The sequence below is a fragment of the Callithrix jacchus genome, chromosome 9 (genome assembly GCF_049354715.1).
Source record: "Callithrix jacchus isolate 240 chromosome 9, calJac240_pri, whole genome shotgun sequence".
Lineage (NCBI taxonomy): Eukaryota > Metazoa > Chordata > Mammalia > Primates > Cebidae > Callithrix > Callithrix jacchus.
The window spans coordinates 7,621,140-7,637,468 of NC_133510.1; the positions used below are offsets into that span (position 1 = coordinate 7,621,140).

General features: G+C 35.6%; 1 protein-coding gene and 1 non-coding gene across 13 annotated transcripts in view; both read left to right on the forward strand.

Annotated features, from left to right (window-relative positions):
- The window catches only part of EPS8 (EGFR pathway substrate 8, signaling adaptor), a 246,782-nt gene that overhangs the window by 177,720 nt on the left and 52,733 nt on the right, over positions 1-16,329 (forward strand). For all 12 annotated transcript variants that reach the window (XM_035255264.3, XM_078338267.1, XM_078338273.1 and 9 more), the window contains 5 exons: positions 159-231; positions 1,734-1,810; positions 12,530-12,597; positions 13,913-14,074; positions 14,203-14,352. In XM_035255264.3, the coding sequence (XP_035111155.1) occupies positions 173-231; positions 1,734-1,810; positions 12,530-12,597; positions 13,913-14,074; positions 14,203-14,352 (516 nt within the window). In that variant the 5' untranslated portion in view covers positions 159-172. The remainder of the gene's footprint in view (positions 1-158; positions 232-1,733; positions 1,811-12,529; positions 12,598-13,912; positions 14,075-14,202; positions 14,353-16,329) is intronic.
- On the forward strand, positions 11,651-11,752 carry LOC118144642 (U6 spliceosomal RNA). The gene has a single exon (XR_004729400.1). It is a non-coding gene; the product is annotated as a U6 spliceosomal RNA (small nuclear RNA).

The window sequence follows — 16,329 nt, forward strand, 5'->3', positions numbered from 1 at the left end:
GAGCCTGGGCTCTTTGAGGGTGGAAATCTTTATCTTTGTATTTCTACTATAATTCCTGGCAGTAGCACATATTTGTTGAATGAAAAACTTTTGAAATTGAGATGTCTTCACCTTTTTATTGACTTTAATCTATGTGTCTTTCTTTTTTTAAAACACAGGCGTGAAGGACACGATGAATGGTCATATTTCTAATCATCCCGGTAGTTTCGGAATGTACCCGTCTCAGATGAAGTAAGTTGAAAGGTTTATATTTAATACGTTTTAAGGGATTTGATTTGGTGATTTTAATTGTTTTGTATTTTTAATGAAAAGATTACTTTTTTTGTATAGTTCAGTAGTTCTTTCCTCATTCATATGTAATATCTTTGTGACAACACGTTATTATTAAAAGTTTACTGTGTCTGGCAAGAATAAGATGGTAAAGAGCCTCATGATGATGCTAGTGCTCTCACACTTGGACAGTGTTTCATTCTAGTACTTCATGCATTGTTGCTTTTCATAGTTGAATATAGTCTACTTCAGAGCTTTGAATTTCCATGGCATATTATATTATTGCTATTTGTAAAATATTGGTATTTGAGAACGGCTAAATGTCATTTAGAGTAAATTAATCAAGTTATTTACCGTTGTGTAAAACTAGAAAAGATCAGGCCAGCAAACAAAGTAATTCCAGTGGGTCAAGGTATAACTTGAAATCACAACCCTGACTTAATTGGCTATTGTATATTGTGATTAATGTTGTTATTTGATATTGGCCATTGTGATGAATATTTTACTCATCATTTTTTCATAACAGGTAAGGGGGTTACTATTTCTAGAGAATAAAATAAAATGTAATTCTTAATCATGATGCTAAAAGCCCTCAATCTGCCACAGCTTATTCTGGGAATGTTACGTTAACTGCCTCTTTCCACAGACACTGTGCTATTTCTTGGGTCAGTTCCACGTAATTTTCCTAACTTGATTCTCTGCCTGTTTTTGGAGCTTCTTTCCATTTGGATTCTGCTTGTGTCAATGTGGTAGTAAAGTTTTCTTAGATATATTGATAGGGTTAGTCCTTCTTTGATTTTTTTCCACGTTATATCTATAGTTTTACCCAGATACCGCATTCTATTGTGATTATTTTATGTACTTATCTTATTGACGGCACCCTGTTTCCCCTCCCTTACTCCTTATTCTTCTAGGTTTTGGGTCTTAAAAAAATGTTTACTAAATAAATGAATAAAATTCAAATGAAGTACTATTTATTTCATATAACATGTTAGTAACAAGAGGCTAGCTATAAGGTAAAGCAGGTCACATTTAATGATAAAGTATTATTTAGGCCAACTGGATTGTCTGTAGCATTATATCCCAAGCTCAAATCCTTGAGAACTTGTTATAATTGGATTACCTTTCAGAACTTAATTCAATATGGTAAACTTAAACTCTTTAAGATAGTTTCAACCGTCGTGAATCTTCTTGGCTACAGTTCTGACATGGCATTTGAGGGAAGTTTGTGATGTGAAGCAGCCTTGGTCCTCATTGTGAAAGTGTGGTCTATATTTTATTTCATTACCACTCACCAGAGCGGGATCTGACTCATTTTGACAAGCTCAGATAGGATCTCAATATATTCTTTTAAACACATGGTGATTACAGTGCACTGGAATTTTTATCTTCTACTTGAGTTTCTATTACTTATGTTGGACTTTAACCCAACAGAATGACTTTTTTTTTTTTTTTAACTACAGTGGCTACGGGTCATCACCCACCTTTTCCCAAATGGACAGAGAACATGGTTCAAAAACAAGTGCAAAGGCCCTTTATGGTAGGTTTGTTTATTTGATACGGTGTAATTCTGTTCTAACCACTTTCCACAATTACATGTTCAAAGTCGTGGTTTGAATCCACACACTGTTAATATTGTCCGGAATGAAGTCATGATAGCTAAATAAGGATTATTGTGAAGAGTTTTCATAAAAACTACCGAAGCTATGAACTCTGCTTGCTGTTACACATTTTAGAACTGCAGATGAAATGTACTGCAGTGCTTTCAGAAGTCCTATGCATGGCTCCAATGCCCTAGGTGGCTTTTCCCCTTTACTACTTGTAATAATGTTTGTTGATCTGTGTGACTGATCTAGTTGGTGGTAGGCTGACAGGTGACAGAACTTTCTCCTCATAGCTCTTGAATTTTGGGGGGTAGTATTAAAGTTATGTGTAATAGCTGTTAGATAATTTCTTTATGCACTGCAAAATAATTAAGCTTTTTCCCAGATCTTACTCCTGGTGCCCTCTCTTGATTGTCTCACATATACATACTGTTTTTTTACATTTCAAATATAAAATAGAAGTCATAACAAGAAGCTGAGGACTCCTGAAATTTACCACATGTGTTTAGGATGGCATTTATTTGTGTAGGGTCTGGATGGCCACTTTTATTCTATAACAATAAAGAATGAAAATAATATCGTGGTTAATACCAAAGACTCTGGAACCAGACTTCCTAGGTTCAAATTCAGTTATTTATTACCTGAGTGATCTTGGGCAAATTAATTTACCTGTGTGTGCATAATTTTGCTTATCTGTATAATGGGAGTATCTCACGGGGTTGAAATGAGCATAAAATAAGTTAGTATGTACAAAGTGCTTAGAAGTGTACATGCCAAATAGAAAACACTGTATGTATTTGCTATTATTATTGCTGATGTGATCACTGTTATTATAGGAACCCACAGCATTTTCTAAACTGTGGGATTCTTTTCTTTTTACATTATCTAGATCTATAACTTCTCGGCTGTTGTAAGAATAAACAATAGGTTTTGTGATTGTTTTTCTACCTGTATTCTTAGTGAATTGGCATTATCACTGAAATCAGACATTCATAAAATGGATCTGATACCACCCATGCCTACACATTTTAGAGCCTTGTTAATGTGATTATTGTTGATTTCAGTTTCTTAACTATTGTGACATTTTTACCATGGTCTAATAGTTACGAATTGTACATCTAGAGAATGTATTCAGTAAATGTTTTGTCATTAATATGTGCTCAGAACAGGACCAAAAATATATAATCTCTGACTTTAAGGAACTTACAGTCTGTAGAATAACTTGAAGATAACAGAAAAAAGGCATTTATGATAAGAATAAAGTAAGTAATTCCTTCAGTTTTTCATTTTTAGGCAGATATTTATTAAGTGCATCAGTATGCCATGATCTTCATAGACTTTATTTCTGTGTTTTCATTCATTTCAAAGATGACTAAGAGATGGCCGTTGCCTATGTGCCATTTTGGTGCAATAGACTAGTAAATACGTTTTTGTTTGCTTGTTTGTTTTTGTTGTTGTTTGTTTGTTTTGAGACAGAGTCTTGCTCTGTCATTCAGGCTGGAGTGCACTGGTGTAATCTCGGCTCACTCAAACCTCCACCTCCCAGGTTCAAGTTATTCTCTTGCCTCAGCCTCCTAAGTAATTGGGATTTTAGGTGCCTGCCACCACACCCAGCTAATTTTTACATTTTTGGTAGAGAGAGCGTTTCACCATGTTGGCCAGGATGGTCTTGATCTCTTGACCTCGTGATCCACCTGCCTCAGCCTCCCAAAGTGCTGGGATTACAGACGTTAGCCACCACACCCGGCCAATACATTGTTATAATAAAGGGCTAAATGGGCTTAGATGGTAGTGTGTATGAGGTATACGGTGGGGGTTGGTCAGAAAGGATTTAATAGAGGAATTGAGCCTGGAGCTGAGCTGTGAACATTATATTGTGTTCTTCAGGCATTTCAGGGGCCGGAGGAAGCTGCAGACAGTATGAAACCTTTTTAAGTGGGACTGTTAACTGTGAAACTGGCCCATGTTGGTCTTGTTCACTTCAGGATTCCCTGCGCATACTGGCATAGTGGCTAATATATAATTTATGCTCAGTAAATACTTACAGAATACGTGTAATGAATTAATGAGATGCAAGCAATTTGGTGTTAACTGGAGAGTGCATGGTGGTGCAGTGGGAAAGAAGATTTTTTAAATGTGCCAGGTGCGGTGGCTCAAGCCTGTAATCCCAGCACTCTGGGAGGCCAAGGCGGGTGGATCACGAGATCAGGAGTTCGAGACCAGCCTGACCAACATGGTGAAACCTTGTCTCTACTAAAAATACAAAAAAAATTAGCTGGGCGTGGTGGCGCATGCCTGTAATTCCAGCTACTCAGGAGGCTGAGGCAGGAGGATTGCCTGAACCTGGGAGGCGGAGGTTGCAGTGAGCGGAGATTGTGCCACTGCACTCCAGTCTGGGCGACAGAATGATACTTTGTCTCAAAAAAAAAAAAAAAAAAAAAATGAATGGGAACCACATTAGGAAAAATTATACTAAGGAATTTAGGCATTGTTTACAATGAATGAGCAGCCTTTGATGTGTTTCAGGCAGGGTAATAGGTCACATTTGTCCTGGCTCACTCTGGTAGTAATATTGAGAATGAATTTCATGAATGTGGATGGAAATAGGTGAATCAGAGACCTAAATAATATGGTAAATTAGACATCTATTAATAGCCCAAACACTTTTAATGAGGAAAAAGAGTATTAATCCTCTCACAAATACCACAGATCTAAAATCTAATTTCAGAGAGCGAAGAAAGAAATAAGAATAGAAAATAGGACTCACCTATAAATTTTAATGTTTATATTGGGTTAGAAGCAACTTTATAAAATCTTAGATCCAACGATTGACAATCTTTAGCTTTTTTAGATGAATTCTCACTCTGTTGCCCAGACTGGAGTGCATTGGTGCGATCTTAGCCCACTGTAACCTCCGCCTCCTGGGTTTAAGCAGTTCTCTTCCCTCAGCCTCCAAAGTAGCAGAGACTATAAGCACTTGCCACTGCGCCTGGCTAATTTTTATATTTTGATAACACCTGTAATCCCAGCACTTTGGGAGGCCAAGGCTGGTGGATTACCTGAGGTCAGGAGTTCGAGACCAGCCTGGAAAATCGTTAGCTTTTAAGCAGTAAACTTTTATTTTCCCCTTTTACATATAAAGCAAAGTGAGGCCCCCTTTTCAAGTTAGGTGATTATCAAAGTCACATAATTTAAATCTTGATTACAAGGTACCATTTTGTGTACTGTATAGATAAAATCAGATAGAAAGAGACGGATAGAAGGGCAAATCCAAGAAGCATTTATAGGGAAGAAAGAAGTCTTAGCAACGTATTGGCTTTAGAAGGAGTGTGGCCTTAAGTTGCAGATGTGGTTTATTTTCCTTTTGTTTCTAATACCCACCACTGACTCCCAACATGCTGCACGAAGACATTCACACAGTGCCTTCCTTCTGAGAGTTCTCAGAAAATTCCTATGGAATGAATGGACAGATGGATGAATGACAAGGGAGAAATATGTTCGTGTTTTGAAGATAGCTTTGCAATCAACAGATTCTAGTTGAAGTTTTTTTTTTAAGGTATCTTTGGGAGTGTTGAGCATCCCAGTCTGCATAGTTTTAACTTATATATAGGGTCTGTTATCACATGCTAGAGGCTTGCATGTTATAGCAACATGGAAAAGAGACAGGCTGGAGACCCAGCCATATGGAAAAAGCAGCCCTAAATATTCAAAAGGGAGATGAATCTGAAAGTTTTGGTGTAAAGGTAAGGAATGCAGCTCCTGAGTTTCACAGGGCATAAGCTAATGCACACACACATGACCCTTTGTCACCAAGAAGAGATTATATGTATCTTCAGAACATGAACATATTTATCCCTGATCATTCATCCATCTGTCCATTCATTCCACAGGCATTTTCTAAGAACTCTCAGAGGGAAGGCACTATGTGTGTGTTTTCATGCGGTGTGTTGAGAGACAGTGGTGGGTAGTAGAGGAAAGAAAGCACGTCTGCAACTTCGTGTGTGCTAGCGGTGTCTCTTCTTAACTGGGCATTCAGCAAAGAAGAGATGTGTGATAGAGTTTGCTTTTTCACAGTTTATGCATCTTATTTAAAATTTTTCCTTTTACAATTTTAAACGAGTTGAAAACATCTTCCAATAATTAATTTGCCTTCATGGGTGGTACATGAACATCTTTGTAATAGGAGGACACTATTTTGTGCACTGGAACATGCATGTTTACCGTGACTGACACTGTTGTTTTACACACTGACCACAGTCTAGACACTCTATCTGAAGTTTCATGCAGAGTGTTTCATGAGAACGCTTTTCAGGTCTGACATCATAATGGGCCACCCAGATTGCTTCTACCGAAGGGGTTTTGGAGGCCGAAGGATCTGAATCACTGCTGCCAATTGGCTGCTGCTTTTCGCAAACGGTTGGCCCCCGTTTCCTCATCTAAAAAATAAAAAAGATAGTAATTATTTGGTAAGTTATATGAGAAAACAGAAGTAATGACCTTATCATGGGAATGGAGAGTGGTACTGGAGAGTCACTTTCTGTCCTGGGTCCTCAGATTCATCAAGATTCTCAATTTTAATATTTTGATATTAACTCCAAATGATGTTACACAGTTAATTATAGTGGTACTTTGATAGACTCAAGAGGTAACTTTCATTATATATTTTAAAACTTATATTCCATGTATCACTCCCTTTAATGCTCTAGAAATATTTTTAATAAATACTATAAATGTATGGTGAACTATGCTTGCATATGACAATAAATTTGCTTATTTGAGGACATATTTATTCAAGGAAAATAATGAAATATACTGCAATTTTAATAACTCTATTTTGTCATTTTAAAATTATTATACAAGAAATTTCCAAGCCAGCATGTAGAAGAGTCTGAATCATGATCGTTCCTGATGCCGTAACCCTTACTTAGGAAGATAAATATTAACTTTTTTCCTCCAGTTACCTCATGACAGTAATATTTCATTGAGCTACTGTTATCAGAATATTGGAAATTTAATATTTTTTTCAGCTAGCCTGTTTGTCAGAGTCTTTAAGCACTGAAATTTAAAATCGTTTTTAAGGGAAATACTTGTAAAGTATATTAAATATTCCCTGCCCTCGGGTGTGGCAGCTGTAATCTCTTCTTGGTGACAAAGGGTCATGTGTGCACATTAGCTTATGGGCTGTGAAACTCAGGGGCTGCATTCCTTACCTCTATACCATTCAGGTTCATTTCCCTTTTGAATATTAAGGGCTGCTTTTTCCACGCCACTGGGTCTTAAGCCTGTTTCTTTTCCGTGCTGTTGTAACATGCAAGCTTCTAACATGGCTTCTGCTCCTATGGGCTGGGAAACTAGATAGAAAATGTTCTTAGTAAGTAGGTTCTAAGTGGGGATTTGAGTCTTTTCCACTAGAATCTGTAGGTTAAAAGATGCACATTTTAATGTATAGAGATGGTGACATCTCTAACAAACACTCAGAGAATTTCATTTATTTAAGTGTGGGTAGGTATTATGCTATGTTCTGAATAGCTGGACTTCCTAGAAAGGCAACTTCTTTTAAAATTAGACATTGCTTAATTTGGAATGTGATCATTTCATAAATTACCAACTGCTTAAAGTCATTGTATCTCTAGAAAACTCATTTCATTGAATTACCAATTAGTAGTACTTCGTCGTCATTAACAACATCTACAGTTAACTTTGAGATTTTATTATTGGGCAGACAAATAATATTGGATCAGTATGACAGACAGGTACTCTTTTAAGTCTTATTTTATTATATTATTATTATTATTTGAGATAGTGTCTTGCTGTGTCACCCAGGCTGAAGTGCCCTGGTACAATCTCAGCTCACTACAATCCCTACATTCTGAGTTCAAGTGATTTTTCTGCCTCAGCCTCCTGAGTAGCCAAGATTACAGGCATGTGCCATCACACCCACCTAATTTTGGTATTTTTAGTAGAGACAGCTTTTCACCATGTTGGCCAGGCTGGTCAAGGAGTGATCTCTTGAGATCACTTCTGATCTCAAGTGATCTGCCTGCCTGAGCCTCCCAAGTACTGGGATTACAGGTGTTAGCCACCATGCTGGCCTTAAGTCTGATTTTTAACTTTAAGTTTAAACTGCTTTGTGAGGTTAACAAATAGAAAAATGTATTTGTGTTCTTACTGCTTGGTTTTTTCTTCTCAAGGAGGTGCTGGTAAGAAGTGAGTATAAGTAACCTGTACACTGCATGGTGAATTTTTGTATAATTGGGTTCACTGTAAACTTTACTTCTACACAGTGCTTGGTTCAACTCTCTCATAGCTGTGTTTCTGACTCTTTCAGCATGTCCATACTTTATGTTGTCCTTTTCATACCTAGCTTTCTTTCTCTTCTTGTCTCTCTCTAGCTCCTGATCTCGGTTTGGAGCTAGTCTCTCTATTTAATTGTTATAATTAAATCCCAAGCAATTTCTTACACATTCAAATAGCAATTAAGAGTTAAAACCTGTTTCTCTCTTGCCCATCCTTGTTATTTATGGTACGTATTTTACTTAGAGAAAACCCTGAATTTTTTTTTTTACAGAACAAAGTGTTTTTTGGGGAAATTCTTAAGATGCAAATGGCTTATAATTCAATAAAGAGTATCAGGAAATTGAGCTAAATGTTAGAATCAAAAATACAGCTTGAGAGAGTGTGGCAGAGCAGACGACTCAAAAGACAGTTTGGCAGTTTTCCCAACTTAGCTGAAAATTTTAAAGCTCCTTTTTAACTCATGAAATAAGCCATTTTAATAATTTGTTGAACAGGCCAATAAAATTAATTTTAAAATAATGTAGTTTTTAAGAAATGATTTTATTTTTCGTAATGGTATATTGGTTCAGATACTCTATGGAGTAAATATAATGAGTCACTAAACTGGTGGGAAAGGAATTCTCCTTTACTGTATTTGAAATTTTTTAAAGTATAAAGTAATATGAGCTCTAATCCATTGTTTTATTTAGAGAGAAGAATACTCAGCAGCTGCTTTTATGTTACTTTTTTTCTTGTTAATGGCCAAATCCTTACTTTCTAAGGAAGATTTTTATTTTTAGAGAAAGAAATTTCTAAAAGTTAGCTGTATTTCTGAATATTAGCTGTTTCAAATATTGTTATATTATGCATAAACAACAATGCAGTTAAGGGAATACCAACATCTGGATGCTTTTTATAGCAGTAGTTCTACTCATTAAAGAACATATGAAAACTAAATTTAGTATTTCTGATCTGGGAGTTGAATATCAATTTTTAAGCAGTATATAATACTAAAGTTGTATGTAAAGATTTTTCATCATCGGTTACTGAATTCACCTAATTCTGTCTGTTTGGAGTGGTACATTCTGGGCCATGACATGAAAGGTAATAGGCAAAATAGTGAAAACACAACCAGTGGTTCTATAGGCAAGTAAGTTTCATCCTAACTCTAATTGACTGAGAGGAAAGGCGGGGCCGGGAGAAGGGGAAATAGGCTTACTCTTACGTTGGGAGTTGAGCAGCTTGTAATAGTAGAAACCTAAAACCCTACTGCCATATTTATCCGTTTATTTATTATTTAATGTACCATTTGACCATATTTACATTCTTTTTTTTGAGACGGAGTTTCGCTCTTGTTACCCAGGCTGGAGTGCAATGGCCCAATCTCGGCTCACCACAACCTCCGCCTCCTGGGTTCAGGCAATTCTCCTGCCTCAGCCTCCTGAGTAGCTGGGATTACAGGCACGCGCCACCATGCCTAGCTAATTTTTTGTATTTTCAGTAGAGACGGGGATTCACCATGTTGACCAGGATGGTCTCGATCTCTTGACCTCGTAATCCACCCGCCTCGGCCTCCCAAAGTGCTGGGATTACAGGCATGAGCCACGGCACCCGGCCAACATTCTTAATTTAGGAAGGAAAATGTTCTGCTTAAAGAGATGGTATGAAGTAAATGAGTTGCACACTGTTTTATAAAGTTCATGCCATCTTGCAGCTGAGGATGAGAACCACTATTAGCAAAAGTGTTGAATTCCATTAGAGGATTCATCTTGAGTAGTGTCAAGAGATATTAGTTAGGCTTTTAGACTGCTTTAAGGCTTTCGTGAGATTTTTAGCTTAGGAGCTAATTACTATTTATACCAGTTCTTGTGAATCCATATGATTCTCATAAAAAAGAAATGTATTAGGAAATTTCTTTCAAAATTGCCTATTAAAATGTTAATATTAACCTTTACTTGTGCATTGACTTAAAAATCACTGGAACTACTAGTTTATTTATAAATCCATTTTGTGGCATTTATACATTTTTACGAACTTTAGAAGGTAGTTTCTTATACTACTTGTTTATTGTGCAACATAGGAGAGAGGGCAGCATAGGAATTCCTAAAGTGGGTTTTTAATTTGGAATATTAGAAATGATACCATATCTTCTAGGCAGTCAGAGTGATCAGTTATGTCTTACTGTTTAAAATGCTATCATATAGTTTTTCTTTCCATTTCTGTATATTATGTTTCTGTGGGATTGGGAAACTATGTGTTAGGAAATTGGGCGGTCAAGGATAAATTCTTAATGCTTCATAATGAGAATATCTAAGTAGAATCACACAGTATTTCAGATCTTCAACTGCATTTGCCAATCACTTACCTGAAAGACAAGCATTTGAACATGCAGGAGCTGCCATATCATGACTGGGTATCATGGCAGCCACTGCCATTTCTTTTACTGTCCTATAAGGTCAGATCAAAACAAGCAGAACCCTCCTGCTCTGAATCTATCATAGACAATTGTGTTAGCGTATGGTGAACCAGTGACTCGGAAATAGTGATTATTTCTAGGTGTGTTTTTGTGAAATATATTTCTGAATTATATATTGTATTACAAGAGTCATAATGGTTCTCCCAAGGACAGTTATCCATGTGTTAATATCTCGCACTGATTAATCCTCATGAACTAATCAGAAAAATCATGGTTGCTCACTTTTTAAAAATATATAGAATACAATCCTGTAAGTGAAGGTTTATGTTTTGTTATATTGGGAGAGAAAATTTTAGGTGAAACCAGATCTTTCTTTTTGATGACATTATTTTGGTAGGACCAGATGGATCATACTTCTTCAGGTCATCATCCAAACAAAAAAAGAAAGGTAGCAGAGAGTGAATTTTGTCGTGCATCTGTTTTTATTAAGTAATTTAATGCTGCAAAAGCAAAAATGGAATGTATTGGAATATCAGAGTAATATTGTTGTAAGGATTTTAAACTAAATTTTAAAAGTAAATATAAATGAAAAGTTACTTTCGTATGTGTTGTACAATGAAAATTTGTTAAAGTTTTCTTAAACTTCTGTGTTAACATTCTGAGTCTGCATATGTTCATATGCACTATGTATTTTTGTACTTGCTCTGCTTTTATGTACAGCAGAACTTTTCAAACAACTTATTTACTATAGAATATCTCTATTAACTGAAAGAAATAGATTTGCAAAAAAACATAGGCTGCTGGGCGAGCTAAGGTGTATCTATATGTCTGAACGTTAACGCCTGAAGGTCTTTCGGTTTGACCTTGTTTAACACTTTGATTTTACAGTAAGGGCGCTGAGGCCCGTGGCATTAAGTGTCTTGTCCAAATTTAGTTTCCTGCTTAGTGACAGAGCCAAAGCTGGAAGGAAAAATCTGATCATTCCCCCTTAAAGTAATTTTTCATCATAGCATTCCATTTGGAAGAAATGGAGCAACTCTTAATTTACAAATAAGTAAGTTGCTTGATTAGAAAGTAACAAATAGTGCTCACTTTGTCAGCACATATACTAAAATTGGACTGATACAGAGATTAGCGTGGCCTTTGTAGGGATGGCACGCAAATTCATCAAGTGATCCATATTTTTTAAAAATGCAAAATTTAAAAAGAGCCTAACAAATACCAAATACTGCCCACATACATTTTATATTTTAATGTTAGTTTTTGGTTTTGCAGCATTTCAGAAAAGAAAATTAAAGGTTTCTTTTTGCTTTTTAAGCAGTTTGGTGCGATAACTTTCTACCTGACTTCCTTATTTTCCCTATCAACTTATATTTCTGAGACTAAGTATCACATTTGTGTGTTCTGCAGATGTGTGAAAACTGTTAATGCTGAAGGGCAAGCTGTGTGCTTGAATCATGGTTTAAATCTCCTCCAACACTGTCCCAGTTTGGGTATTGTGAAAGGACATGTTCCTTGTAGAGCCTATTATTTTAATAATGTAGTCTAACTCATATAATACAGTATCTATGACAGTATTTGCAATCATATTTTTGTATCAGTACAGTAACACATAAAATTTATAAGCCAGTTGTAAACTGTCAAACAGTAAGTCCCAAACTGTTAAAAAAAATCCATTAGATAAAATAACTTTTTTTCTTATAATATTTATAATCTTGTTAACCTTTGGAATTCTAAAAATGTATAGTGGATCAAATTTTTCTTGCCTATTATTTAGAATTTCTTGTGGTTTTTAGATTTACTGTGAATAATGAGTGTTTTCAGATACACCACACAATAGCGACTTGTCAACTACTGTATTTATATGTGAGATAGACTAGTTTTAGAGATAGCCACATGATACCAATATATGAACTTCAGTCTCTTAGAAGACAAATAATGGCTTTTTCAATTTCTCTTTCAGAGCAAAGGAAGAATTATGCACGGGACAGTGTCAGCAGTGTGTCAGATATATCTCAATACCGTGTTGAAGTAAGACACTTTGGTGTTTGCTAGTAGTTAGAGTGACCCTTGAGGAACATAGAAATTGGAAGTTAAATCAGAATTATGCTTTATTTCATTTTTACGATGTCTTTTAAGTTGCATTGACCTTTTTGTTTAGATTTTTTAAAACATGTTTCATGGTCTGTTTTCATAAAGAAAGATTTAAAATCATAACTACTACTCATTTATTATTGCCACTCTTATTTCATTTAAAATAGGATCAGGGCTTCTACTTTGTACTATAGAATCTTCTTGAAATTAAGCCTTTGATAGTTTCATTGAACAGTTTAGTTTTTAGTGTAACTAAAGTTATTATTAGTTCTAGTTAAATAACAGTTTATTTTTTAGTTTTTGCTCTGCTATCTTTTAAGATATTTGCTCCTGATTAGAATCTTGCTAGATGACCTCTGCTTATAATAGAAAATATTTAAGCAGGGAAGTAATTTTTAAATTGCTCTTATTTTCAGTTTTCTACCTACCTCAAGCATGCTTAATTAAATTTAAACAGTTTTGTTTCAGTAAGTGGTTTTAGTGGATTGAATAGTTTGACAGTTGCTATAGACTAGAATTATGCTGTTGCTACAATCAGTGTCCATAGTTTTAAAGCTGTCATACAGATAGCCTGCTATTTAAATGCTGCTATGTTCAGCATTAAAATAAACATAATAGAGTATAAAAAAGGGGGAAAGGGCCGGGCACGGTGGCTCAAGCCTGTAATCCCAGCACTTTGGGAGGCTGAGGCGGGTGGATCACGAGGTCAGAGATCGAGACCATCCTGGTCAACATGGTGAAACCCCGTCTCTACTAAAAATACAAAAAATTAGCTGGGCATGGTGCTACGTGCCTGTAATCCCAGCTACTCGGGAGGCTGAGGCAGGAGAATTGCCTGAACCCGGGAGGCGGAGGTTTCGGTGAGCTGAGATCGCGCCATTGTACTCCAGCCTGGGTAACAAGAGCGAAAGTCCGTCTCAAAAAAAAAAAAAAAGGAGGGGTGGAGTATATTTTAAGGGAATATTATTTAAGCTGTTTAGAATTTGTTTTTATGTATTGTTTATGTAGTTCAACATGTCTCAATATGAAACAGATTTAGGTGTCTTATGAGTCAAAATGCTGTTTCTTCTATTCAACAAAAACCAATTTGGCTTTATTCTCTTAATAAGATAGTCATGAAGTTTTAAGAGTACTTGTGTTTGTCCTTCTCTGCTAGCTGACTCAGGTTAATTTGATTTTCTTTTGGAAAATATGTGCTAAGAGGCTGTATGTGTTTGTGTTATAAATCTTTTTCCTTTTTGCAAATCATAAGCACTTGACTACCTTTGTCCTGGATCGGAAAGATGCTATGATCACTGTGGATGATGGAATAAGGAAGCTGAAATTGCTTGATGCCAAGGGCAAAGTATGGACTCAAGATATGATTCTTCAAGTAGACGACAGAGCTGTGAGCCTGATTGATTTAGAATCGAAGGCAAGTTTGTAAAATGTATACTATTTTATTTTCAAGAAAGCCTCACAAATGTTAATGTTTATAATCAGGTCAGATTGTTTGAAAATGGGTAGAAATTTGTCAAAATAAAACATTTACTTTATTTATAGAATGAACTGGAGAATTTTCCTCTAAGCACAATCCAGCACTGCCAAGCTGTGATGCACTCATGCAGCTATGATTCAATTCTTGCCCTGGTATGCAAAGAGCCAACCCAGAACAAGCCAGATCTTCATCTCTTCCAGTGTGATGAGGTTAAGGTAAAAGAATGGTGAACTTTTTTCCCTCTTTAAGCAGATGTTCTGGCAGCTTTCGAATTACCTATTTTGATAATATATCTGGATATTAGGGACTAGATTTTTAGTTTCTGAGAAACTCATAAGGAAAACAAATATCTTAGTATCTTCCTTAGGATTTCCATGGCAGGTAAATAAAGAAATTAGGGTGATATTAATAAAATCAGGGTCAAACACAGTGGCTCACACTTGTAATCCCAGTGCTTTGGGAGGCCAAGGCTGTAAGGTGGCTTGCAGCCAGGAATTCAAGCCCAGCCTCGACAACATAGCAGGACCCAGTCTCTACTAAAAAGATTTTTAAAAGTAGCCAGATGTAGTTGTACACACCTGTGGTTTCACCTACTCAGGTGACTGAGAGAGGAAGATCTCTTGAACCCAGAGTTAGAGATTACAGTGAGCTTTGATCACCCCTCTGTACTCCAGCCTGGGCAACAGAATAAGACTGTGTCTCTTAAAAATAAGATGCATTCTGTTTATTTTTAAAAAGGGTAGATAATATATTCAATTCACATCAAGTGCCTTATAATTAAAAATTGATTGTTCAGAAATCATGCAATCCTAATTTATTCTGCACTAATGACACAGCACGGATTACTGCAACGAAGCACTTAGACATTTCCCACGATATTGATTTAAAGTTCACCACTTAATTATGTGGCTTGAATCATTGCTCAAGATTTGTAATTCCCAAATGATATGTGAAAATAGTTGAACCGGTAATAACAGGCTAGCTCCTGAAAGTTTCTATTTGAAAGTACAGTGTAATTTCAAATGATTATAATTTGTGATGCTTTATTGGACCTTAGAAGTTATCTTCAACCTTGAATGTGTTTATTTCCTGAGTTGTTTTCTTTGAAAGAGAAATCAGTTTATGTTAATTGATACTTTGCCAAAGCAGTCATTTAACATTTTGATGATATATTATAGAATATCCATGTAATTTTATTTTAAAAGAAACTCTAGGAGATTAGGACAGTCACTCGATCTTTTCTATATTTTTTGACATTTAAACATGATAGATAAAGTAAGACTGACTGTAAAGTGTGTTTTATAATTTTCTTCTAATTTTCATTTACATCATAGATGACTTTCTAAAAATCTTCTTTGAAAAGAACTGGCATTTAGGTAATTTGTATAAGTGATATTCATCAGATTTTTGTATAGTGCCATTTGAAAGTCATAAGTATATTATAATTTTTGAAAGGTTAGATATAATCAACAAATATTAAAGGGAGTATTTTGCTTTAACATATAGTGAAATTTAATTCAAACGTTTTATAAACCAGAGGTCTAAGTTAAAACACATTTTGGTAATGGTAATGGTTTCAAAATGGATTTACTGAATATAGTTTTGTCCTAACCCCAAAAGCTCACATACCACTAAGCACTATGTGCATTTATTCATTAGTTTTATACTCTGCATATGAGGCATTTTTCCCTTGGCTGGTTAAAAATATAAAGGCAATGAAAAATACAGTTTCTTTTATATAGCTCATTGTACAATATCGCTTTTGATTTTTAAAGTTTCTTTGTATAGGACTTCATGCAATGCTTCTGCCCACCTTTGCAGTACAATTTTTCTTGGAAATGTAACAGCCCCAGTATACGAAGTTGAGGATTCCCAGGCATCTTCAGTTTTTGTTTTGGGTTATTAAAAAAAAAAATTAATTACATATTTTTTTCATCTTTAGTTTTAATATCCTGTGTAACAGAAAGCCTTTGACATGATGTTTGTATTGTCTTATTGAAACTAAATGCTCTTAGGAAGCCACACTGGAGTGGGATGCATTGGCACTCATATAACTAGCAATGTGACCCTGGCCAGGCCCATTCTTACAAGTACTCCTCAGTTTTATTAACTAGAAGGAACTGATGAGATGCTCTTTTAAGTATCCGATCATTTCTCTAATTTTATAATTATCAATGCTTACTGTAAAAGAA